We start from the raw sequence: 27,409 nt of genomic DNA on the forward strand, positions 1-27,409 counted from the left end.
TCGCCTTAAAGATCCTGTAAAGTAAATTCCCTGTTTTGCTTGTACATTATATACGTGTGAAATGAGTTCCTGAAAGCATGTGCAAAGCGCTAAAACTTTGTCACACTGAAATGTGGAGTTAAAACGAAGAACAGTCTCTCTTCCGTTTTCAGATCAGGTTTTAATGGGCGGCCTATCTACGTCAGATCACTGAATGGCTCCTCCTGCTGTACTGTTATTGTAGCCTACATCAGCTAGCTAGCTTGCTGGTCTCCCACCACCCGCAACTGCATCTTCCCTGGATGCAAGAACTCCAGCTGCGCTGCAACACCATTTAAGTTCCCTATTGATAATGAAAGGAAAAATAGGTGGATAGATTTTGTGAAGAGCCACGCTCATGGAAAGCTTCGGATAAACTCCAACAGCCGCCTCTGCACTGACCATTTCACGGCAGACAGTTTTAACATGGACCAGAGACAGACGGGGTTCACCAACACACGGCTTCTCTTGCAGTGCGGAGCAGGGAGCGAGGGACGGAGCTTCAGCTCCTTCAGGCGACACGCCCCCCCAGTCTCAAGCAAAGAAGACTGCAGATTTTTTTACGATTTCAAAGCCTCATTTAACATACATGTCGGTGTTATTTTTTCATTCGAATTTGGATGGGTAGTTAATAACACATTATTCTGTGGTGTGGCGAACTTAAAACTCGTTTCCAGGTCCACTTTACAGGATCTTTAAAAACCGCATTACTGGTCTTGAACTGTCACTAATGATGTTGACGTCACTTAAATGGCGTTGAATACCGGTGTTCTAACAATTTCTGCTACTTGTCGAGAACTAAAAGCATTTGCTGGATTGTTTATTAGCACAATATTCTATAAAGAAGGTGAAAAGTCAAGTGAGTAATAGTTAAAATGGCTGCAGTGTATTATGTAGCACAGTAGTGGTGTCAGTGACAGGAACGTTTGTAAAAACCTGCGGCTTAATGAGGCTTAACGAGGTGACACACAGTAGAACCAGCAGAAATGGCTGAAATGGATACTATGACCTCCTGTGAGAAAACTGGAAGAGTGAGGAAAATAATTTGAACACCGAAAGAACCAGAAGGCTTAGAGGAACGCAGCAATGTAGTTTTTATTTCAATGTATAAAAGTGAGAAATACCAAAACATAACGCACACATCTCCTGAAGGAGCTGAACGTTTTGATAGCAAAATTGAAGGAATCGGTGAAAGAATGCAGGAGTAGTTAAAGTACAAAAAACCTACGGAAGAACTAAGAAGTTGGAATAATAATAATAATAATGAGAAACAGGAAAACAATAGCATTCCCACAATAAAGAGAAACAGGAAAACAATAGTGAGAATGCTCACAGGCCGTAACCCTGGAATCCCTGACTTATGGCCTTCCATAAATCCTTTAAAGACTTATGGTGCGTGTCCACTACAGCGACGCAATGCTTTCCATTCATTTTCAATGGAGCCAGGTGAATCGCTTGCGTGGTGCAGAGTAGCGACACAACACAAATCAAGCAATTCGAGTTGGGATTCTCAACTTTATGTAAATGAGGAGCGATTTTAGCGAGTGATGGCCTATCGGCTTGTTGTTGTGTTTCTTGTAATGTAGCAACCGTTGGTCATGGTAAACATTTCTAGTTTTCAGTTTCAAGATGGAGGACAAACTGATGGTCTGTGTGGCTGCATACCCAGCCCTGTTTGATAACAGGGCTGTTATCAAACAGCCCTTTAACAAAAAGAATGAAGCATGGCTCAGGGTTGCCAATGTTGGTGCTCCTGGTGGGGTTTTGTACTTTAAAATTATCTTAAGAGTCTCGTAACAAAAGGTAACTGTGCTAGCTAGCTTTGCTTAATGTGTGTAAAAGGTGTATTTTGATCGATATTGCGAGTAAGTAAACTCAAATCTGCACACTGCCATTATACGAACTACAACAGTGACTTTAGAGAAACTACAACTCTGCATTCATCTGTCTGACACGCCCCCGAGCATGGTGAACTGTGGGAATTTGCGTCGCTGTAGTGGACACACCGTTAGCGTTGGTTGTTATGAACGGAGGAACACAATTTAAAAAAGAAACATGTAAAAATAAAATTATTTTAGTTACGGTATCGGCTCAATTGCATTTTAAGGCCTTTGAAAAGTGAATTTAAGAAATGTTTGTTAATTATAGCCTTATTTTTACATTTAGGAATTGAAGACTTACGGATCAGCGGATACCCTGATTCCTTGAGAGCCTGTGACTGTCAGTAGCATAACTAAGACACTTGTTGAAAAGAGGGGCAATTCCCCCCCCCACCAAAAACATGCAAACAAATGGTGTGTTAATGCATGGTGTTAAATGTTTATAGCGCACCAAAAAAAAAAAAAACGTAATTACAATTTTAAAAAGGCCTAAAAAACAAACATCCGGGATTGAAGTACATTTTATTGCATACATTTGTATTCAATTAATTGATATTAGTATTAAGTATTAATCAAATTGTTAGTAACATTATGATAACATTTAATCGAACAGGAAATAGGGACAGACATTTTACTACTCTCAGGTTAAAGCTCAGGGATGGGATGGATGCCTTAAACGCTGCATGCCTTCAGCTTCTTATCAGCCAGCTTCAGAGACACCCAGATGTTGAGCATGGAGGCACGCAGTTTGGACCACACCAAATGGTTTGACAGCCCAAAGATCTGGGCAGCAAACTGAGCAGCAGCGTCTGGAGACAGGACTGTGGAGCAGCCGAGACCTGTCAGAAAGAAAGTGTGTTGTTGTCCTGTGGGTTGAGTAAGTCAGTGCAAAATCCTGCAACTAGGGGGACACTGGACAAGTAGGATAACAGCATAACATTAAACACTACTTCACCTATCTGTAAAATGTGTTTTTTCCCAGCGACTGGTTATTGGGCATTAGAGTGTATTTGAATCCCATGAAGCTCTATGGCACCATCCAAAAGAAGCATTGTTAAGGTCCCATGGCATGAAAATGTCACTGAGGTTTTTAAAACATTAATATGAGTTCCCCTAGCCTGCCTATGGTCCCCCCAGTGGCTAGAAATGGTGATAGGTGTAAACCAAGACCTGGGTATTCTGCTCCGCCTTGAGAAAATGAAAGCTCAGACGGGCCTATCTGAAATCTTCCCTGTATGTCGTCATACGGGGAAAGGTTCTCTGCTTCGCACCCCCAGAGAATTTGGCCCGCCCATGAGAAAATTAGCTACGACCGTGCAGGCGCAATATTGGTTTTTCCTCAAGAGACATCATGGCTTGCAAACAAGCGAAGCATGGCAGTTGCTCAGTGTTTGGATGTACAAATGAACACCAAAGTCTTCTTTTAGTTCCTTCATCTGAACCTCCGAAGAACCAGTGTGTTCATTTTATTTTTCTGGAAATGCACCGACACAACTTCCCACTAACTGCACTAGAAAGATAGCCTACTGAATGGAGTTGGGAAATAGGGGTAGAGTTTGCTTCTGAATTGACAATGTTCACTGTCTAGTCTATCCTTCTAGTTGTAGATAGGCCACCAACTTGATTTATCAAATGCAAATTGTTTTCACACAATGCGTTACTGCTGAATGTTTATGTAATAAAAGGACGAATTTCAGAAGGAATTTCCAAATAAGTTACATTTGCAACTGGTCTACTTGGACCATGCCCTGACCAGCAATGATGAACAATAAATGTTTTGCCAGAATAACTGGATCTAATTAGACCATTGAAGGTTTATTTTGTCCCTGTGTGTTTATACTTTTGGGGACGTAACATTGCCAGCCAACAATATATTGTTGATAATGTCGGGCCACACATTTATAGACCAACTGCAGTGTTTCCCACAGATTAGAAAGCTATTTGTGGCGGGGTCGAAATAATTCACAAAAACAATTTCTGCATATGCAGGTAGCGACGCTAGTGCTAAATAACTATTTAACTGGTCGGCTCCATGACGCCGGGTAAGTAGCTAGCTCCTGAGACTTCTCACCAAAAGAACGAAGGGGAACCTTCGATTATGTCCGTAGGTAGCGTTACCTAGCGAAAAGTAGCCTCCTTGACCTTAGCTACGGCACTAATGCTGAAGGCTCGCTGATATAGCTGTCGGTCTTACTAGAACGGCGTAGGTATGCATCGTTGCTAACGTGTGCTGATGTTGTCATTGTGCTTATGTGAGAAAGACGGAGAGACGGAGGGAGAGCAGGGAAAGGAAATGCAGCTGAACGAATACGCTGTGTGTTTTTACCTAAATAGTGTAATTTTGGGGGGGGGACGTAACACAATATGTGGCGGCCGGTGTTGATTCTGTGGCGGACCGCCACGAATTAGTCTGTGTGGGAAACACTGAACTGCAGTCTAACCCTCAACGTGTGTGACTGACATCCTTTATAATAAATTACATTTTGCTGAATGATTGAAGGGCTAGACAACAATCGTTCTTACGAAAGTCACGACTTATCAACACAAGAAGTATTGATAGATTGGCGAAGGCCACTTCAGTTTCCGACCTTGTCTTGTCTGTGTGCAAGAAGCGCCAATTAGCGATCATTAGGGAACCATTGACCCCTATCCGCGCTAAAAGTAGGCTAGGGAAAACCGGCATGCACCGGCATGCAAATCACGCATGACGCCCACAACTCAACTGGAAGCTTAGGTATCCAAGAATGCAGTTTTCCTTCCCTTGAGGCTGAAATGTGCTCAAGCCCAGATTCAAGTTATCATGCGTTACATTATGTTAATGAATTGGCGGATTGAATGAAAAGCAGCTGATGTTAATTTAAAGACGATAGCTGTTCAATTAGTTTTTAATACCAACAATCACATCACAATTTCCAAAATACCTACCAAAACTAATGGTTCTCAAACATGGCTACGCTTACCACTTGGCATGCGGAGGGATGACCACACGTCTTGTACCCCCCAGTCGGGAGTGATTGGTGGGCAGTTGATAACAGGATAAGCAGAGTTTCCAGACACCACAGGACCCAGGCCATTGCTTCTGCCCGCCACAGCCACAAACACAGTTGGCACGGCATCACCTAAGGGGCCCATTTATGTACTTAGAAATTCAATGGTTAGGTTACATTAAAAAATATTAAGTGTAACCCACCTTCATATTCAGCTTTTATACGGAGTGTCTCCTCTGGTCCTTTGTGTGCAGAGGTGACTCGTAGGATACTCTGGATGCCATAGGCTCCACAGGCCTTTCTGATTTTCTCGCAGTGGGCCAGGTCAGATGTGGATCCCATTAGCACCACCACACGTCCACTGACCTGGGGCTCCATTAGTAGCTTGGAACACAGGACATGGCCATAATGAACAACAACAACACTGCACTTAAAAGGTCCCATGACATGAAAATTTAACTTTAGGAGGTTATTTAACATTAATATGAGTTCCCCTAGCCTGACTTTGGTCCCCCAGTGGCTAGAAATTTGATAGGTGTAAACCAAGCCCTGGGTATTCTTCACCTTTGAGAAAATGAAAACTCAAACGCGTGGTTTTGAAAATCCTTTCCATATGTCATCATAAGTAGGAAGGTTACCTCCCCTTTCTCTGCTTTGCCCGCCCAGAGAATCTGGCCCACCCATGAGAAACTGAGCTATGACCGTGCGAGTGCGATATTGTTTTTTCCCCTCGAGAGACATCATGGCTTGCAAACGAACAAAGCATAACAGTTGTTCAGTGTTTGGATGTACAAATACAAAAGTCTTTTTTTAGTTCCTTCAGCCGAGCCTCTGAAGAACCAGTGTGTTCATTTTATTTTCTCTGGAAATGCGCCGACACAACTTCCCAAAGTTTTGTATGTCTGCGCTAAACATTTCAGCCACGACTGTTTCCTCAACTTCGGCCAATACAAAGCTGGCCTTACTGAACGTCTGAAATTAAATTCTGGATCAGTACCAACTCTCCTTGGTCCAGCTACAAACCTCGTACAAGTAAGTCAACTAACGGTATATCATTATGTTGCTTTACTGTATATGTTACCTAGCTTGATACCCTTAGAATGTGGCTGTAACATTAGCTCTGCAGCTAACAGCTCAGTTACTGTCGCTAATGTAAAAGTAGATAGCATCAAGTATGTGTGTGAATACACACACACACACGTGTTGTACACGTCTTTGTTATTTGGATAACCGTTCTGCTGTTGGTGTTATGGCACTCGCGATATCCGCCTTTCCCCTCATTGAAATGACTGAGTGTACACCTCTGCAAACCAGGGTGATCAGATGAGAAAATTCGAGGCATCTTACAGCGATACATCCACTGTAAACATCAGCGCATGGTGCCGCCTCTCTCCTCCTCATTAGTATTTAAAGCAACAGACACAGACACGGCACGTCCTGAGGAAAGCTCATTGTGGGACTGCTCTTAGTGGCTACTATTCTGCATCAAGGCTGAATTTTGGGAAAGAGACAGTATTAGGGAACACTAAGGCCTATATAAAAGCATCCAAAAACAGCATGTAATGGGACCTTTAAGACTTAAGTATTCCACAGTAGGCACAGGTGTGTGTTAGGATCTGTGTTACAGATTAATTGCAAACCATTTTCAAATAACTGCCTTGTGTTTGTACATTTGCAGATAACCATCCACAAAACTACTTTGAAAATACTTATACATTATATATTTTTTGCGTCTAAGAAGTACAGATGGAAAGTTTTTGAAGTTCAGGCAAAAGAGCAACACAAAAAGTAGGATGCATGTTGAAAGTACCTCGAGTCTATCAGAGACCCATTCAAAGTTCTGCTTCACCATCTGCATTGCCTCAGGGGTAACCACTTTTAGGTCTCGGTAAACCTAATGAAGACAGAACGGTTTCACAACAGCATAGACAATTTGTAAACAGATTGGGTGTAAAAGACAGTGAAGATAACACACCTGCTTGTCCTTCTGCTGGCTCCGATCTCCTGCTGGCCACAGTCTCCATGAGTCGTTATCAATCACATCCGCAATTACAATCTCTTTGGAAGTCACATTCACACCAAACTCAATCTATGAACGAAAAAGGGGACAATTTCTATTTGCCACTTGTATCTCTTATTCCCTTCTATTCCTCTGTTAGGAACGCAAGTACATGCTAGAAAGGCGGTTTAAGCTCATGAATAGCAGGAAGTGCAATTAAGAACCGTATTTCTTCGATTAGACCATCCGTGATTAAATGTTGCATTCAATCTAATAGTTAAACGCTGCAACATTATACTTACAATAATTCTATGGTATTGTTAGGCTACTACAAATAGGTACACAAGTACAAAACGGTCACTAAATATCAATTTCTGCATCACCATCTGTGTCCTTGCCAACATCAATTAGAAACATCCACTCATCAATCGACCTGTACTTTTGCGGTTTATGATTTGCTGACTTAAAATATAGTTGACAGCACACTTACGAGACAGATGTAGTAATGAATAAACTGCTTTGCGCTATCCCTTTGTTATTTTTTATTAAATAAAACGCCACCCTTGTATAAATGCTGCACCACAAACGTAGCTGAATACGTGGGTTTTTAATAGAATAAATACGGTACTTGAGAACTGACGCACACTGTACCTTCATGTCTACCAAGGTGCAATTCTGGGTGGCCCAAGCCTTCTCCAGGATCTCAAAGATTGTCACAGTGGTATGGTTCATGATGTCTACCTCACAGCGATCTATGGTAAGGCCTGCTAGAGAAAACTGAGCCTCCAGAAGCTGCTCCTCTGACCATTGGGGATCATTATTGGCATCATCCTGTACCAAAGTAAGCATGACAAATTCAGCACGTGGAGACATACTAATTTCTCTCAAATGTAAATCCCTTAAACAATTTGGAAGCACAAAGCATCGACATGTTTTGTAGATATAGCAGAAAGGAAACATTTTCATTTAGTGCCACATTGCACATTGTTTTCACCTGTTGGCATAAAGCTGATTAGAAAGTCCCAAAGTAGATAAGTGCTAATAACTATATCAAATGTAACCAACATGACACCCCAGATTACTGCAGGAAACCTTAACATATTCCAACACACACACACCTTCAAAAACATCTCGATCTTAACTGGGGAGAACCGGTAGCCTTCTTTCACCCCAGGATTTCTCTTAAGGAATGATCCAGTTGCTAATCTCCGACACACCCACTCAATGGGAATCATCTCACAATGAGCAGCAATGAATGCAGTATCTGAGTGCTGCCTCAAAAAGGCTGTCTTGATTCCTGACAAAAAATAACAATAAAACAACAAAATCAGAAACTCACTTCAATGACAGTTGTTAAACTTCCATTTGAATAATGTTCAATTAGGAATCAAAAGTAGCCTTGTCTATTGATGCAGAGACTTAAGTATGGGCTGCTAGGGAGTATTCAATTTAAGCATGCCTGGATCAATTAAAGAAGCATGACTGGGTCACAAGAAAATCAATTTAGACAGGACACATGGGATGTACTTAGCTCACTTTATAAAATGTACTTCGAAATGGGGAGTAATTTGGGGAGAAAACTAATGTGACTTCTAGGTCAAACTAGACATAACTAGCTGTTCAGAACATCACTGGACCATTACACGTGCATCAAACTGTCAATCACTTCATCAATCAAAACCATTTTAAAATATACTAAACGAGTTGGTCATTCAAATGCATGTCCAAATGTTAAGTGACTTTTGTCGTCTGGGTAACTTACCAGCCTTCTGCAGCAGATTGAACACAGAACTCGAGGTTTTGTTAGCAATCGCGGCCTTGCCATCCAATTGGTCCTTCCTCGCGGCATTTCCAGCAGTGATTTGATCTTTAGACTGGACCAGAACGTGACCAGTTTCGTTCACAATTTCGAAGATCTGTTTGGTCTTCCCCTCATTAAGTTTCTGTCCAAGTTTTATCTCTGTAGTAGATAATACATTTAAACCACACTTGGCTATGCGAAGATGCATGCACAATACCTTATCACGTGCTTTAAGATGTATACAGAATTCTTTGGGGCTATGACTCGAGACATGTTGCTCACATACCTGATGCAGCCGCCATCTTTGTAGAAAGTATGTCGTACTAAAGGAACAAATTACAAAATGATAGTGGTCGTGATGTTTATACACCTTAAATCCTTGTCTTGATATTCGTAAATTGGTGCTTTAACCTAAAAGTTATGACCAACTTGCTGTTTCCCCAATGTTGAAATAGCAATGATGCAAAAGCAAACCATCCTCACGTGTAAAAAGAAGCCAATTACATCTCTCCGTGGATTCAGATAGAACCAATAAGGTCAACCCAGTACCGCCCATTTTTAGGAAAAGTTTATTACAACAAATTTGCAAGACGACATTCCTTAACTAGCGAGCACAAAATAGTCGGCTGAACCCTGCTGTAGTGTTCAGTAAAAATAGTGCACTCGATCACAGAAAGACAGAAATCGAACCATTTAGATCTCGTAGTCCCCTAACTAATCGATTTTACTAATCCATTTATTACGGATAGTAATCTATTAGCCTGCCTATGCAACTTTTGAATTAAAAGCATTTGATGTAGCCCTGTAGCTAGTAGTCATAGATTGTGACCGTTTTCAACAGAGTATTCTCAGTTGCACGTGGACTGTGGTAGAACACTGAACACGCTGACGATCAGACTGAAATCAAATGGAGTTTGAAGAGTCGGGCATCGGAGAAGAATGCGGAGTTTTCGGTTGTGTGGCAGCTGGAGAGTGGCCAACACAACTGGAGGTTGCACAAGTCTTAACTTTGGGACTTGTAGCTCTACAGCACAGGTAAAGCTAATTAACCAGCTGTCTGTGTTTTACATTGATCAGTTATGAAGAATGCATGCTTAGAGACAACTTTCATCAAGCATATTCCCATCAAACTCGTGATGGGTGGAACAATTTATAATCCGGGTACGAAAAACGAACAAGCAGGTTGTACATACTACCATTAGTCTACCAGCTGGGGTTGGAGTTGGACATTGAACTTGCGATGTGTAGCCCAAAACTATTAATTGATCAATACATAAATAGGCATACCGTCATGAATTTAGGCAATTTGACCAATATGCGTTGCAAACATTTTGTATAATTCTACACACACATTTGTAGTAGCCTACGTCAGTGTTGTCTAAAAACGAGGGGTAGTGCGTTTACCTCCTGCTGTGGGTGTAGGGCTAGGGCTGGCGCTGCTATTGAGCAGACGGAATTAATCTTTTAAATCGGTAGTATTTATTGACCCTTTTTCTCTGTTAGATTTTTTCGGCATGGTGACCATTAATGCCCAATCGTTGTACAGGTCTCGTGGTATCTGAAAACAAAATTCTAGAGGAGGTTAATCAGAAGGGCCACATTGTTCTCTAGTTCTTGAGTTCACAGTAGATTATTGGGGTCAAGCACTATTTTTTTTCTCTCAAGTCCAGTCTTGAATTGTTGCATTGTGCCTTTTAACATTTGTCAGCTGTTTTGGTAACACTACCTCTCGTACATTCTTTACTATTAACGTTGTAATTAATTTATACTTGGTCTAACTGCAGTTTCATGACTCCCCAAATTTGATTAGTTGGGAGACCAGTAGTCACACGACAGAATTACACCATCCATAGTAAATCCACTTTTATCTTGTGCAGATTGTTCTTGCTCTTGTGACATGCTGGTAAGTAATCAATAGAAAATTTAGAATTTCTAACCTTCATCCATGCTTCTCAATGTTTTCCTCTTCCTTATGCTCTCTTCCATACTATTCTCATATTTATTCTCATAGAAGAACAACAATAGCTAAAAACACATTATTATAAAACCCCATTTCCTATCCTTCACCTGGTCTTTGTGCTCCACAAGTTTATTTGTAATATTTTTACCATAATATGTCTATGTTTCCCACACATAGACTAATTTGTGGCGGTGCGCCACAGAATCAACACCGGCCGCCACATAGTGCGTTTCGTTATTCTAGGCTGAAAAAGGTGAAACACAGTCTTTTAGAAAATGATTCCCGCTCCACAGTCTGGCATCTACACAATCTTTAGCTCATAAAAACGAACGATTCGTGCTAAGCTACCCAAAAAAAGTTTGTCGCTGAAATTCCAGTCGATTATCGTTGCGTCTATGAAATTGAAACAAACTTGCAGCTCAGCCTTGACACTGTCCACCTCCAGCCGATTCCTCTCGTTTCTCCATGCAGATGTCATCATTGAAAAGACTCGTTCTGTGTGTGCATTGCTGCATGGGATGGAGAAAATATAGGCGCTGACCTTCCTGAGATTCAGGAGTGGTACATCTGCTTTGGAAAACAGTTTCAGATATCGCTCCTCACTGTGGCAACCTTCCATTTCTGGAGAGCTGAAGGAAGCTTCCACCATGGCATATTCCTCATACAGTCCATCCATATCAATGTCTTTCAGATTGCAGGCCTGGATAGCATCACTGTATTCTTCATATGGCACAGCAGTTGTGAGGCCAAGCTTTGCCACTTTGCTATGAAAGCTGGTCTCAGAGAAGTCATATCTGTCACTTATGTATTTATTTGCTCTTTCATAGAAACCAAGAAAATCTGTCTCACATTTCTTTGCAAGGTAAGCTGGTAGCTGCTTGAGTTTGCTGTTCAAAGTGAAGCCAAATAACCTGTTTCAATTCAGTCATTACCTTAAACACAGATGTAATGCTGAATGATTTGGCCTCCAAGTGCTTCAATGCTGTCTGAAAACGCCTTAAGAATGTAACTGAGGAAAAGAAAATGTCTGAGACATTTCAGTGCTTTCCTCTCCAAAACATTTCCACAAAAGCATTCCTCCTCACCTTCACTCTGAAAGTAGCTGGTCAGTGGCTTCCATACTTCAGCATTCTGTCAATAGAAGGAAGCAGGGACAACCAAATCAAATGTATTTGTATAGCCCTTTTTACACGCAAGCATGTCACAGAGGGGTTCACATATGCCCATAGAACTGCCCCTCAACCAACCTAAACCCTCAAGGACGACAAGGAAAAACTCCCCAAAAAAACCTTGGGAGGAGCAATTCAGAGAGGGATCCCCTCCTCCAGAGACGGTTGGTGAGAGAGAGGAGCAGAACACAGGCTAAACATAGTCATACAGTGTCGGTGGGTTTTTAAAACACCAAAATCCATTGTTCAACTTTATAGATGTAGGACAGGACCGGGAGACTCGCGACCAGGTCCAGCCACCTTGTGATGACATGCTGCAGCAGATAGCATTCTTCCGCTTCCACAAACTCACAGAATTCCTTCAACTGTGCTGTTCTGCTTGCTGAGACGCTAAAATGGCTGTAAACCTTGAGCACAGCATTTTCAACATCAAAATCCAGGCTGCCTGCTGCATGTTGTGTTGCATTGTGCAGAATATGGGCTAAACAGTTTGCAGGTAACACATCCTTCTGAATCAGTTTCAACTTCTGATAAACACTGTTGTGTTTTCCATAGTTAACACTGGCATTGTCTGCTGCATATGCAGACATGTATTTTACATCTAGACCAGACATCTCCAGTTTAGCCAGCAGCTGGCTTGTTAGCCTCTGAAGTTTTGTTGCTGTCACTGTAAAAATCCAACAGGGCATGTTGTACACCTTCCTCAAAGTGCAAATATCTAAGTACAATTGGGAAACACTTGGTTGTACCCTTGTTTGAAGCGTCAGTTGCCACTGAAAAGGGCAAATTGTTTGCTGTGATGTAATCTGTATGTACTTGTGACGTCTGACATTTAGGCATGTTTCTTCTGTGTTAACGGTCGTTCTGCAAATGTATTAACGGTCGTTCTGTCAATGTAGACAGCAGCGTATGTATGACGTAGCCAGCACATGGAGCCTTGTTTACGTTTTTAACCAATGGTATAGGGTTAGAACCTAATTTAAGCCTATTAGATATTAATCAGACACCGCTTTAAGCCAATCATTTGTTAGACTGCGTTCCAGCAAAATAGTCTAGAGCGTGGCTCTTTAGGGCCCAGTGCAACTCCAAAAAGGAGGACAAATATGCGTCCGGCTTGTTGCTGCGCCGGACAGGGCATTGAAAATCTGGACGTCTGGCCACCCTAATTAGTACCATAGCTAAAAGTCTAGGAAAGTTGAGGTTACTTTTCGCTGGGTACCTATGAACATGTCTTAATCTGCTAGACAAGTGGGTTCCTCTTTGTTCTTTTGGTGAGCAATCTCACGTGCCCTACTTACCGGCGTCATGGAGCCGACCAGCTAAATAGTTTTTTTAGCACTAGCGTTGCCACCTGCATATACCTACAGCTGGCAGCTGTGTTTTTCTCCTAGATTCAGACCTAGCGCCTGTAAATTGTAGAGCTAGCTAACTACTACACTTCTGTCGTAGTGCAGTAACTACTACACACCCCACAATTTCCCCAGAAATATTTTCAGGCTTCAACCAGTGCTGATCAAGCAGAAAGACAGGGTCAGGGAGAGAAAGAGAGATTCGTTAGGCACTGAAGAAAGAGTAGGAGAGGAGGACAGCATCCAACATGCTGCTGTGAAAGAGCCAGCTAAAGCAACAGGTGAGGTGGACAAACAGATGTAGAAAACAGGTAGGTAAGAAAGCAGGTCTCAGGATAAGGGAACTCATTTCTATTCTTCTGTTTCTGGCAGATAGGATTTGAATGGGGTGTGAATTTTGTATAGGGTGTTAAATGTGTGTATTTTGGGTTGGGCGTGTGATTCGTTTTTGATTATTATTTAATATAATAAAGTTCTGTGTAACAAATTATTAACTAAATTATTTTGAACCCCCCTGGTCTGACATTTGTCTAACAACTCTTACAATAACTTTAATCAGTGTATTAAGACAAGCATCTTATTGACTGTGGGAAATACCGTTTACATGTACACAGGGTGTAACGGTGTTTCCTCTAGGATTTAATTTTTTGCAGTGGGGGCAGGTCTGTCTGAGCCCCCCCCCCGAAACACATTTCTAACCCTTTATTTCGGAGCAGGTGAATGTAATAGTCTAATAGCTAATATTTTCGTAAGCAATAAAGTTAGACTACATTCATAAAGTATGTTCTAAATGGCATAAATGCTGCCAATTAACAATTGACGTAACAACTTATTGTAAATGGTCAGTAGCCTAGCCTATTGATTAAGGTAGGCCACTCTGAAGCATGTACACTGTCTGCTTCATTTGATATTGATAGGCTAAGCATTTTGTAGCAAATAATAACGATAAACCCACTTTATTAATTAAACTACTTCAGCATAATAATGCACCTAAAATACAAACTTGAGCAAGGGCAGCAATCGCTATCGAATCAGCAGACGTGCAATTTAGCTAGCAGGGGAAGAATACAAACAACGAAAATCGCCAGTTAACTTAATTTAAATTTGCAAGAACTATAGACTAATACAATAACAAGCTTAAATGAACTGACAACATAAGTTATACGACTTACAGTTCTCAAGGACGCACACACGCAATCTCAACTGCGGTATGAAGCACGTGTCTGTGCTATTCTCCGACATGCACTCTAACATTCACTGCTGATAGACGGCCTAAAATTTTGTACAGCCCGAGTTCTGATACCGTGGCGGCAAAATTTTTGTTGCAAAATCAACATAGAGGAAACAGTGTGTATTGTATTGTGCATGTATAGTACATTAGGGCACTACACTGCGACTGAAATGGGCGCATTTGCGACCTTTTTATAACGTGCTCTGAGCATTCAACCAGTGGTGGGCTGTCAGGGCCTTCTCTGTCAAAATCAAGAATATATTTTTTCATAATTAAATTAATGTGTGTCTGAAATCCAATAACTTTTTCAGTATGTTACGATTATATTTGCAGAAAGAATATGGTTATTTTTTCTGAGTTGCTGGATTTTCCATGTCATCTAGACGCATGACAGCTCCGTGGACCAGCACTAGTAGCATTGCTAGCCTTTCGTTGAAGCTGCCATTTCCCATTTGATTATAACTTTGGCTGATGATTAGGGATGGGTATTGAGAACCGGTTCTTGTTTAGAACCGGTTCCCAGCTAATCGATTCCTTGGAATCGTTATCAAAATTCCTTAACGATTCTGTTAACGATTCTCTGTGCCGTTAAACAATTAAAATACTAAGTTTACAGAATGTAAGACAGACTGCAGCAAACATGGCAACTAGGAAGAAGCGTTCTAAAGTTTGGTTGTATTTCACACGACAAAATGACAACAACGCCACTTGTAACGCGTGTAAAAAGTATTTCGTCGAAGGGAGGAAATACTACAAATATGAAGAAGCATTTGAACACACAGCATGGAATGAAGTTACTGGAACGTCATGTGTTCGATGCATGCAGCAGCGCAGCTAACGTTCGCGCTTCATCTCTAACTATCTAAGGTAGAGCTAATCTGCTCAAAAGTGATCACAACCACTTGTTACTGTGTGAAGTAATTTGCCTTTATTGTGTGTAGTCGATCTAGTTATCTTCTATCCCGTCGTTTGAAGCATACATTTTAGCTCTGGAATTCGTCTCCCATAAGTATTGATCTTATCGATCATTTCACGTTATCGGGGCGGCATGTGTTATCTGCAAACGTTCGCGTGTCGCATTACTAAACTGAGCATATCGATTTTTAATCCATTATTAAACTTAGCATTTTAATTACAGCAAGGTTTAACCTTTTAATAGTCCTGTTAAATGTGCCTGAAAACGCCTAAACAACATACCCAAAGTACATTGAAAGCTGTTGTTGAACCATTTCAGAATCAGAATCAGAAAGGGATTTATTCGCCATGAAAGTTTGCACAGACAAGGAATTTGCTTTGGCAGGAAGGTGCATACAATAAACATATACCTAAAATTTAAATATGTGGACTAACTATACTAAGGGTACATAAACTAGCAGTACTAAGTGGGATTAGAATAGAATTAAATATACAATAAAATATAAGTTGCCGTAAATTACAATATAAAAATACAAATATTACAAAAAATACAAATGTACAAGATACCATGTTGTGGTGCAGTGCAAAAGCAGAGTGTTTTAAGCAATAAGTCATTTGAGTCAGTGTGGTCCCTTGGCCTTGTTGAAGAGACCAACAGCGGAAGGGAAGAAACTGTTTTTGTGGCGTGAGGTATTGGTCCTGATAGACCGCAGCCTTCTGCCGGAGGGGAGTGACTGAAACAGGGAGTGTCCAGGGTGGGAGGAGTCGGCCACAATCTTCCTCGCTCGCCTCAGGGTCCTCGAGGTGTGCAGGTCCTCGAGGGTAGGCAGATTGCAGCCAATCACCTTCTCAGCAGTACGGATGATACGCTGCAGTCTGCTCTTGTCCTTGGCAGTGGCAGCAGCGTACCAGACGGTGATGGAGGAGGTGAGGATGGACTCAATGATGGCTGAGTAGAAGTGCACCATCATTGTCTTTGGCAGGTTGAACTTCTTCAGCTGCCGAAGGAAGTACATGGAAGTACATGGAGTACATGCATGTAAATGGTCTCTTTTGAAAGGTGACACTGAAGTTATTTCCCGTTGTTAGGACCCCTGTAAGTCCTACTGGTGTTGAGTAATAGAAGCTTGAACACAAGGAAACTGAAAGTTTCTATCTCCGACTAGATTTTGTTTTGAAAACAGAGGCCTGAAGAGGCCTAGAGGTGGTAGGTATTAGCTAATTTCAGAACCTGTCAAAGCCAGTTTGAGAAATTTGTTTAGAACGAGTCTGTGGGGGGGTGCAGGACGCACAGACCTATGGCTGTAGAGGGGAACATCGATAAGGAATCGAATCGATAAGCAGGAATTGATAAGGAGTCGGAATCGTTAAAACCTTATCAATACGCATCCCTACTGATGATGCACGTCAATAAAATTTTGATGCGTAGTGACAGAACGCCCTAGGGGCCCAGCGTTGGGCCGGACGCTAGCCCCCGCTGATGTCATCAACGAAGTTTGAACCTTTTGGCGGGTTGTGAGCAGGAGTGAACTAAGCTATGGCCACTGCCTTCACACCTAACGATCCAGTTTCCGATCTCCTTCATGTGCCTTTTTCAAGGCGATCGTTTGGAGAGAAGAAAGAAATCATTTAAAGAGTAAGACCTACACCTAAGCTGGATGGGCTGACCAAGACTGGCAAAGGTTTTGTGCGGCACTTCACTGAGGCTAACGACCTCTATGACTAGCTAACAGCTAGCACCGAGCGGAACAAGCTATTTTGCTAGCCGTGTTTGCTTTTTAATAACAGTGAGGGAACATGGAACACCACATGGAACACCAACTTCAACTCCAGGTTGGTGGGCAGGGTCAAAAGAGCTGAACTGGTCGAGCTTTTCCAGCACATCCTCGATCACGCAGAGGATTTTTACCATGAAGCGGTACATTGTGCATCAGGACACTTGTCACAATTGAAAAGCTTTGAGTTCAGTTTTTTTCTCCTTGCTTTCATCTGCATTTTTTACTTTGCTGATGTGCTCTTCGGAATACTGAGCTTAATACTGCAAAATAAGAGCATTCTTCCTGAATGACCAAGTCCTTTGTTCTGTAGTCGAGGAATCTGATGATGATCGACCTCGGGGGGGGGGGGGGGGGGGGCTCCCTTGTCGGTTTCATGGTCAGAGATTGGTGTGCTCTGTTTAAATTCAGATCCTCTGGTAATGTCAGTGAGGTTCGGATGAGATTGCTTATGTAGCTCAGCATACCCTTGTTTTCTTTATCTTCTGTTACTCCGTATATACAGGGCTGTACACTAACCTTTTCCACTGGTGGTACTTGTGCTACTAACTTTTTCAGTTACTGGCGCAAAACACGATTTGGTCGCACAAATTATTTATAGTAAGCCGCTCTGGATAATAATGAACCTGTATTGCATACAGATGTGCACTTAAAAGGTCCAATGGCATGAAAATGTCACTTTATGAGGTTATTTAACATTAATGAGTTCCCCTAGCCTTCCTTTCGTCCCCCAGTGGCTAGAAATTTCGATAGGTATAAATCAAGCCCTGGGTCTTTTTCTCCACCTTTTGAGAAAATTAAAGCTCAAATGCTCCGATCTGAAAATCTTCCCCTTATGTCGTCATATTGGGGAAAGGTTACCTCCCCTCTTTCTGCTTTCCCCGCACAGAGAATTTGGCCCACCAATGAGAAAATGAGCTACGACCCTGCGATCACAATATTGTTTTTTCTTCGAGAGACATCATGGCTTGCAATGGCAGTTAGCCCCACCTCTCTTCTCCTCATAGTATTTAAAGCTACAGACACAGAAATGGCACGTCCTAAGGAAAGCTCATTGTGGGACTGCTCGTAGGGCTGTAATTAGGGCTGCATCTAACGATTATTTTACTAATCGATTAATCTGTCGATTCTTTTTTCGATGAATCGGATAAAAAAGCATACATATCCAACCCTTTACTCAAAAACAGAACTGACAGTGCAAATTCACAGTGCAAAAAATCTTCAGAATGTGCACAAACAGGCACACCATTTTGAAAAAGTTATTAATATTAGCGTGGATTTAATGCTATTTTCCAAGATGAGCAATTTATTTGAGTTTTGTTTAAAACTTTATTGAAAATTGAAAGGTTGTGGAAGTATGCTAGACTTTATTAGAATAATCTGGTGTATATTTAAGATTTTTTGACACAAATTTGAAAAAGGTTAAGATTTGCGAGGATTAAGCTATTTTCAAAGATTAGTGATTTTCTATAATTTTATTTGAAACTTAATTTAGAAAGTAAAGGCTGTGGAAGTATACCAGACATTTTTCAAAATGGTATGGGTTGTTTTCACCCGGTCCCTAACGTGATGCTGCAAAGTAGGGATGGGACGTATGGCACTGACGCATCGATGCTTGTGTCGCAAAACCAATACGCACGTTTCGAAAAAGTGTTTTGGAGCTTGTATCAAATTACGAAACCACGTGATGGATGACGTTCAATGCTTCAAACGTCCCGAACTGGTTCGAAGTTTTGCAGCTCTTCTGAACCAGAGCCATAGAGGGAACGAAGCCACCGCTTCTTGTTAAAGACAAATCTCACATTGCCAGAGAAGCAGCACAAGGCATCGCTCGAGTTTCTTCCATGAGTCATTATTATTTAACCAAATCCGTATTGTAATAATTATAAATCTGTGCACTTGAGTTGTGTTGTATTTCATTGAAATGAAACGTAACATGATAGGACTAGGTAGGTCTATACAGTGCCCAGAAAACAAATGTTGATGATTTGTCAACATTGGCAACAGTAATAATAATTTGTAAAAATAAAGTCCCCCCAGTTCACAATAGGCCTACATATCACAAATGTTAAGAATAAGAAAACATCTGTGTAATCTAGTTTAATTGATATAAAAACCGTATCGTATAAAGTCCGTCCACCCGTATCGACAAGTAACGGCTTTTTCGGTGGTGTAGCTGGTTAAAGCCTTGTACGACAATGTATTAATAATGCGAGTCTAGATACCCGAGTTCTCGCCCCAGTGCAGGCAACCTCGGAAGATATTCTTTAACTTTTACTGTGAGAAAATGACTTAATTCTAACAGCCTACAGATGTATCACAACATTTTAATGTGTGAGCACTAATATCGGATAAAAATGAACACATGCAGCCTTAATTAAAATATTAAATAACGTAGGGTAGTCTACCGTCGGAGACAACCACTACGCCCCATTCAGCCAGTTTAAACGGCTGCTAGATGACGCTGTTCATTTTCAATGCGCCGATAGTTCGGCTCTTTGGGCCGGCACAATCCGGAAGAAACCACCAAAGCTTCACAAGGCATCGTTCGCCCATCCCTACTGCAAAGTAGCGTCTTCCGAATGTGAGACGAATGTCGAATATGAAACTAACTTCAGCTCTGTCAATTAACACACTGTCTCAATGTATTTAGTGTGAAATGCTCCCACACCTTGGATGACTTGGGTCGTACTGATTTCTCTGCCTCCGCCATGTGTTTCAGAACAACGTTACTCAACAATGTCTCTCCGATGGCCTTTCCTCTACCTCCGCTCCGCGCTCAACTAAACTTTTTTTATTTATTTATACTCAAACATCTCCGCGACGTATTGAGTGTCGTAATAATCGCGCGACACAACGAATCGATAATGAAATTTGTTGCCAACGCGTTTAATAATCGATTTTAATTTATTCGTTGTTGCAGCCCTAGCTGTAATTCTGCACCAACGCTGAATTTCTAAACTTCAGATACAGTATTAGGGGCTACTAAGGCCTATATAAAAACATCCAAAAACAGCATACCATGGGACCTTTAATTACTTTCCATCGTTTAAACCACATCCCTTCTTGCTTCGGGTCATTCTGACCCATCTGTCATTGTTACCCACCGTCGTATTGCGACAACTTTACCGCATACAAAAACAAACTGAAGCATTTTCTTTTAACCGTTGGGCTGTCTCAGACCCTCCACATTGCGAAGGTTAAAAGAAAATAATTTTTATTTGTTTTTGTATTGGGTAAAATTGGGTAAACACAACGATGGTTCGTTATGAACCTTTGGGTCATGTGACCCGAAGGCAGCACAAGGGTTAACATTGATTGGGATAGATTTACTGCAATAGAAAATACAGTAGGCCTACATTATGAAGTGCAAAATTAATTTATTTTAGATTTCAACATACTATGGTTGGGGCACAGATGGGCAGACTCCTGAAATCTTGAGGAAAAATAAATGCAGAAGTGCAGACGGGAGTGCTGCTGCGTTATGAGATATGTAGGCCCTACCGGTCCCTACACTTCGCGTGCTTCATACCGTCATTGTGAAGCTTCAATGTTTAGTGTTTGAATTGTTTTGACACTGTTACAAATTTGGACAGTCCTGCAATTGAAGGCCCACATAATTTACAGTACACACAGTGCATTGCTCCGTCTTGGTACCTTAACCCAGGGATTCCCAATGTGTGGTGTGCGAGCTGCCTCTAGGGCAGGGGTGTTCAATCCTGGTCCTCGAGAGCCCCTGTCCTGTTTTAGATGTTTCCCTGCTCCAGCACACCTGATTCAAATGAATGGGTTGTTATCAAGCTCTGTGGAAACGGGTAATGACCATTAATTTGAAATCAGGTGTGCTGGAGCAGGGAAACATCTAAAACAGGACAGGGGCTCTCGAGGACCAGGATTGAACACTCCTGCTCTAGGGGATGCGCGAGAGGAAAAATGTAATGGTGGTCTCATGGATGGATGGATGGACGACAGTACGAGCGTTCTGATTGGCTAATGGGTAGTCATGCCAGCCGCGTATTGCCCTCCTCGCCGGTCTGATACGGATCCTCTGACGTCATCTTCAAAATGAGCGACTTTTTCACACCTGTAGTTCGTTTGCTTTGTTCCGATTCAGGGATTAATATGATAAAATGTTGCAGTTGCCCCTTTGTTCGGTTTGTGTTTACACTGCAACATTTAACAGCGGACTAAATCTTGTAAACAAACTCCACGCGCAAGCAAACTGTTCTCTCATTGGTCAGATTTTAATGCGGCTATAAATAGGCTCTGTTGCACCCCCACACCTTTAAAAAAAAAATCGTGAACCCGGTGGGGATGTAGAAGGGGGTGCGTGGCCTAAAAAGTTTGGGAACCGCTGCCTTAACCATTGCCGCCGGCGTCAGTATTGCCTCATTTGCCTGGCAATACTACTTTTTCGCAGACCGTATAAGGTTTATTTAATTTAGAGGACTTAAGTAAACTTTAATGACAACCACATATTATGTAGTGAGGAATCTAAAGCGATACGAAAACATTAGACTTTTCAATAGGCTACACGTTTCACCTTGCACTTGCGAAAAAGTTTGGCAATACTTCTTAGGTGCCATCACCAGCGTATATGACCCAGGCTCGACAATAACGATGGCCCGATGGCCAGGGTCCAGTAAAAAGTAACCCCGGGACAGTTAAACTAGCAAATCACTGGCCCGATCAGGCCAGTGCAAATTTTTGATTGGAAAAAAAATTGCATTGTAAAAGTTAACATCCTTCATGTTTTGCTATCTGCTAAATGCATAAATAACTTTGCAGCTCGTGGGGCGCACAGTTGGCAAATCAAGAGTTGAGTAGTGAGTGACGAGTGGTTGTCAAATTGTAATTCTCTAATCTTGCTAATTTTTTTAACAACTGGCGCGAGACTGGCGCGAGACAATAAAGTGAAGATGGCAGCAAAGTAGAGCTACGAGCTGAAAGGGAAGCATTTTTTTTATGGAAAGATGCACTGTGTGGTCATATGTTCCCGTCTACAGCGTACAAAAGTAGATCTTTTTACACAGGCACCGACAATTTTTCGAAAACAATCCCTGACCAACCATGCTAGCAGGCAGCACCTGGTTTGCGTGACAGCTAAGCAGATGGTTGACAATCCATATTCCAGGCCGTTGACCATCTTGGTCAGGAATTTAAATGTAGATGCCCATCGTGTTATTGCACGACTTATAACAATGGCATATCACGTAATTAAGACGGGCCAGCCGTTAGCCTCGTTCCCCCAGGCTATTGAACTGCAGCAGAAGAATGGTGTCGACTTGGGTACTTAGTATCATACTGATGAAATGCTATGGAAGCTTTTATATATTAGCATTGAGGGACCAGAGGTTTCAGTTTCTGCCAGACAGAGTTGTGCAGAGATGGCTGTCAGCAGGGAAGAGAGCACGTCATGTTTGAGGTTAAAAGTCAATTGTTTTGCCTACTATTACCTTTTTATTTTTTATCACTAGAAATGTGATTTCATTTTAGTTCTTTTTATATCCAGGATGTATTTAATAAATAGTTTAACATGTTAACAGAATAACACAACTTAAAAGTCTTTGGTTTTGTTGTAACAATGATAAATTACAACTTTTGGAGGGGGGGCCAGTAAAAATTGTCTTGGGGCCAGTAAGTTTCAAACCCACTGGCCTGGTGGGGCCAGTGCAATTTTTTTTTAATGTTGAGCCCTGTGACCACTGGTATTCTTCGAGCCACTGGTGTCGAAATTCATATGTCCGTATCATTCTCACTCACATGCTCCGTACATGGCGAATTGTCCACTTAATTTTAACACGTCAGATTGAGTAGCCTATATGCGATTGCTGCATGCGTCTTGACGAAAGGTTGATAACATTTTTATTTTAAGAATCAACGTTAGGCTACACCATTCCAGGGGGGGGGGGGGGGGCGGGGGGGTCGCGGGGCTAAAGCCAACTTGATGGGTTGAATGCTCAGAGCACGTTTAAAAACGTATTCTTAAAATACACATTACTGTTTTAACAAATGCTCATAATAAATCATAGCATATTGCCTAAAACCTATGGTAAGCACAAAAATCATCAGTGATACATTTGCGGCCCATAAAAATGACGGTTAAAATGGCATTTCAAAAGGTCGCAAATGCGAAATTGTTGCGCCTCGCTCTGGACTCGAGATCCACACATTTTGCTGTTAGGCTAGCATCTCGTTGTAGCAGATAGCGAAGGACTCTTTCGTGTCGTTGTCTTATTTCGGCAGCACCCAGCCTCTGTTCGTATTCTGTCACTCGTTGCTCAAGCTGTGTCGTACTTTCAGCTACCTCACAGAGCACAGTTTTTTACTCTTGCTAACAAGTTTTTGGTGTTTTTAGAGGCTTCAGAGTGCTCCTTTCTGAATGTGTGCAACTCGGCTAGCACAGCAGCCATATTCTCTTCATAGCCTGAGTCACTTTGACTTTGTTGGTCTTTGTCAGACCCTCGGCTTGAGGCAAAGGCCCCGGTGGATGTAGGTGGTTAAAACCACCTACATCCACTACAAACAAATGCTTAACTCCAGTCAACATATCTAAAACTATCTCCCCCAATAATTTTTGTTCGATTCTTGAACCTGGTTCATACTACTAGCTTTTTAATAGAATAATTTTTGCTAAGTTTGAAACCAATCGGAAATGGGTAAACTAGCACCCCATTTATTTGTTTACGTCAAGAAAAGTTGCCAGGAAACGTGCTCGTGGATACGAACAGGGGACAAGCACAAAAGGGAACATTAGCAAATCGCTGATTTACCTGAGCTGAATGAGAACAAGGACAAGCAAGCTAGTTGCGGTTGCTAGCCAAACATCACTGAGTGAGGGGATTGTTTGAAAGTGCCGTAAATGAGAACCGTTCTTTTGACATAAAGTTACGGGGTCATTATAGATTGTTGACATGTTTTTCTGGAGCAAAGACGAAGATGAATAAATCATGTCTGATAACCACAATATTGTTATGGTCGTTATATTGTTATAACTTTGTCAGTTAACACCACAACGATGGCATTAACAAACTGTAAGCTAGTAATGGTAAGCAACAGTCATTATAATAGTAACATTGGTATAGGCTTAATTTAGCTTGCTTTTCCGAGCTAGAACAACATATTCATTTCATTTTTTCATTTAGTCATTTAGCAGACGCTCTTATCCAGAGCGACTTACAGTAAGTACAGGGACATTCCCCCGAGGCAAGTAGGGTGAAGTGCCTTGCCCAAGGACACAACGTCAGTTGGCATGACCGGGAATCGAACTGGCAACCTTCGGATTACTAGCCCGATTCCCTCACCGCTCAGCCACCTGACTCCCAAATATTCAAGTTTACAGTGTCTAAAGACACTGTAAACTTGAATATTTGGCTCCGTCACAATACTTAAGCAGTCATACTAAAAACACGAAACAAAAAGAACAACGTATATTTGGTGAGTCTGAGTTAGGGGTGGGTGATATGGACAAAATCTTCTATCACGATATGAGTAATTTTATGTTACGGTATATATCACGGTATAGTATTTGTTCTGTAAATTCAATTAAGAAATGGTACAAAATAACCATACCGTACTTCATCATCACACTCGATTATTTTTTACAAACAAAAACAACTGCCTCACATGAGACAACACTAGAGTTAAAAACCAAAGACTCAAAAACAGTTAAACCAACATTCTTTCAAAATGGAAAAAAGACAAAATAAAGTACAGTGTGCAAATGTTTAAGAACAATAACAACACAATTTAACAATATAAAAAAATCACAACATCACACAACTTTGTAAGGATATATACACTGTCAAAATAAACAGAAAATGTTTACTCCTCGACAGGTCTGCAAACGCCTTTGTAAACCAAGATTTGTTCAAACGTTTGTTAACCGAGACCTTAGGTCGAGGTTTACAAACAAATCGTTTTAACAACAAAGCGACAAAGCGTTTGCTGACCTGTCGAGAAGTAAACATTTGGTTTCTTATATACTACAACAATACGTGGGAAGATCACAAATCAAACAGGTCGAATCTGGAGCAGACGCCATGTTGTCAGAGCAATCAGCTGCACTTGCACTGGTGACGTCACTACATCTCCAAGGCAACATAACAACATCAATTCGTCTTCTGTCTGCTTCAGATACTTCTTTAAAACGGTAAGCGATTGCGGGGCGTTTGCAGACCTGTGCAAAAAACATATTTGGTTGTTTTAGGTTTTTTTAGGCTACTTTGTTGTCGAGCAGATGCCACGTTGTTTTAAGGTCAATGGCTACATCTCCAAGGCAACCGCTTGTTGCTAGGTCCGTAAAACGTTTATTTACCTCTGCGAACTTTCAGGAGGTATATAAACTGATTTATTAGTGTGTTTTCTGCAAGCAAAAACACTTATTCAGCATATATATTTTTTTTTTCTCCCACTTTTTCCGTTGCCTACTCCTTTCACACCGTTTAAGCTAGAAACACCGTTCAAACTTCATTTGATAAAGTCTGAACTGCTCTAGTGTGCTATTACTTTTCTCATTGATAACTTTTTAAAGTTAAGGTATTAAAGTTTAAAGTGCAAAAAAAAAAATGAATGGGTTTCAATGGTTCAGAATGTTCAAGTCAAATTCAATTGTGACGTCATGCACTGACAGAACTGTTTCTCACCGCGTACATTTTTGACACTGTTTAACACTTTCCTGCCTGAATATGCATTGTTTTTCAAATAATAGACCTGAACTGTTTATACAATTTTGAAGACAAGAAGTAGGGCTTTCTAATGATATAAATATTTGTATGATTATTATGATTATATATATGTAGGCAAATCATCCTTTATCAAGACGATTTCACAGAGCCATTCTGACAAAAATCTTCTCCGTTGATGAAGAAAGTGTTTGTCCGTCTCTTCATAAACGGAGTGACTAAATTCAGTTAAGTTCTGGATTTTAATACGTATTTATCAATCTGCAGATTGGGAGAGAAAACCAGTCTTCTGACCATAAATGACAACACAACACCAAGCTTAGGTCTCAACCAGGTCTCCCCCCGCTCTGAAAGCCGGAGGACCATCTTTTATAGGGCACAAGAATGTAAACATAGATTGTGACAGTCAGGCAGGAATGACGTTACAACAGTCTCAGAGAAAAAGATTCACTGCTCCCAACACATGACAACTCTCACACTAGAGAGTTCATAGTTGGAGCTCTCCTTGTAATCATGACAAGGACCGTTTAGCCAGTACTTTCTCCTGACCCCGAACATCTATTAACCTGACACATAGACACAATATACTGTTATTAATAGCAAGCTTACATGATAAACGTACTAACTAGTATCCAATGACTAGTTCTATGGATTAGTGATTAATGTAAGCACGCAGGAAATCCCAATTTCTTCCACAGTCCCCCCTTTTGACGTTTAACGTCAACACAACAAACAAGTTTCATAACATTTCAAAACCTTAACAATCAAACAATACTTTATCTGCTACTACTCAGCACAGCATACATGATTATAGGATTTGAAGAAGTATTAGGTAGTATCCCATCAGGTGAAAAGTACAAAGTCCATGAAGTGAATAGCATAATGACAGTTTATCAATAGTTCTAGAAACATAGGCATATTTCTCTGCTGGACATACCCACTGGTCATGCTCTCGTGAGCTCAACACATCAGGGTATAGGTCAAACACTGTTCATTAAATTCAGAGTATTTCAAACAGTATAAAAAGTAATAAAGTAACCATCTTTAATTATTGTTAACTGATCTGTGGTCAAGGACAGATCTATTCACATTGCATACAGCATTGTATATCAGTTGGAAAATAGGAGGCAAATGGCCACCTATATTACATTGGCAAAATAGTCACTTAGGACTTGAGATTACATATCAGACATTTCAATCATTCCCAGGGCAATAAAGTTATCATCAGTCTTGCTTGCTTTTGTCTGTGGCTTGATTTGGGCTACCATAATCTTACTGGCAGCCTTACGAGAGCCTACTGTACACAGCAGGCAGTACACATCTTCCAAGCGCAAACACAATCAGCACAACAACGATTAACATGCCCAATCCAGTGATTCCTATTTGAATGATAGTCGAAAAAAGAAACCCCGAACAGAGGAGGTCAGTCAGCACAATTCCTAGCTTCAGGTTCCCCCAAAGCTGACATTATGTTTTTAATGTGAGCAGCCATACTTGTGATATTAGCAGATTCATCATGGATAAAAGTACAACAGTCATGACCTATCACAGCACAGCTACCTCCCTGAGCTGACAACAGATAATCCAGTGCCATACGGTTCTGTAGCACTACCTGCCTCATGGCCTTCATCTCAGAAGCAA

At 41.2% G+C, this 27,409-nt stretch overlaps 2 protein-coding genes across 3 annotated transcripts in view; one reads left to right on the top strand and one right to left on the bottom strand.

The window, feature by feature from the left end:
• Nucleotides 1-2,403: 2,403 nt before the first annotated feature.
• paics (phosphoribosylaminoimidazole carboxylase, phosphoribosylaminoimidazole succinocarboxamide synthetase) lies at nucleotides 2,404-10,852 on the bottom strand. 2 transcript variants are annotated; one of them, XM_067230070.1, is made up of 10 exons: nucleotides 10,623-10,852; nucleotides 8,972-9,008; nucleotides 8,647-8,844; nucleotides 8,003-8,181; nucleotides 7,536-7,715; nucleotides 6,861-6,974; nucleotides 6,696-6,779; nucleotides 5,089-5,269; nucleotides 4,859-5,017; nucleotides 2,404-2,737 (listed from the first exon to the last, which is right to left on the bottom strand). In XM_067230070.1, the coding sequence occupies exons 1-10, from the start codon at nucleotides 10,626-10,628 to the stop codon at nucleotides 2,571-2,573; spliced, it is 1,305 nt and encodes a 434-aa protein (XP_067086171.1). In that variant the 5' UTR covers nucleotides 10,629-10,852; the 3' UTR covers nucleotides 2,404-2,570. The 2 variants fall into 2 exon arrangements, with proteins under 2 accessions (XP_067086171.1, XP_067086172.1); XM_067230071.1 differs by lacking the exon at nucleotides 10,623-10,852 and adding an exon at nucleotides 10,090-10,106.
• The window catches only part of ppat (phosphoribosyl pyrophosphate amidotransferase), a 55,894-nt gene continuing 37,759 nt past the window's right edge, over nucleotides 9,275-27,409 (top strand). Inside the window, exon 1 of the mRNA XM_067230069.1 lies at nucleotides 9,275-9,720. Within this exon, the coding sequence (XP_067086170.1) occupies nucleotides 9,593-9,720 (128 nt within the window). The 5' untranslated portion in view covers nucleotides 9,275-9,592. The remainder of the gene's footprint in view (nucleotides 9,721-27,409) is intronic.

The sequence above is a fragment of the Osmerus mordax genome, chromosome 26, assembly GCF_038355195.1.
Source record: "Osmerus mordax isolate fOsmMor3 chromosome 26, fOsmMor3.pri, whole genome shotgun sequence".
Taxonomy (NCBI): domain Eukaryota; kingdom Metazoa; phylum Chordata; class Actinopteri; order Osmeriformes; family Osmeridae; genus Osmerus; species Osmerus mordax.

Bases quoted from the DNA above. Each gene is read 5' to 3' on its own strand.
- paics (XM_067230070.1), bottom strand. The intron at 6,975-7,535 runs GTACAGTGTGCG...TTTCGTTCATAG, and splicing joins GCACCTTGGTAGACATGAAG to ATTGAGTTTGGTGTGAATGT. The intron at 2,738-4,858 runs GTAAGCGTAGCC...TCTTTCTGACAG, and splicing joins ATCCCTCCGCATGCCAAGTG to GTCTCGGCTGCTCCACAGTC.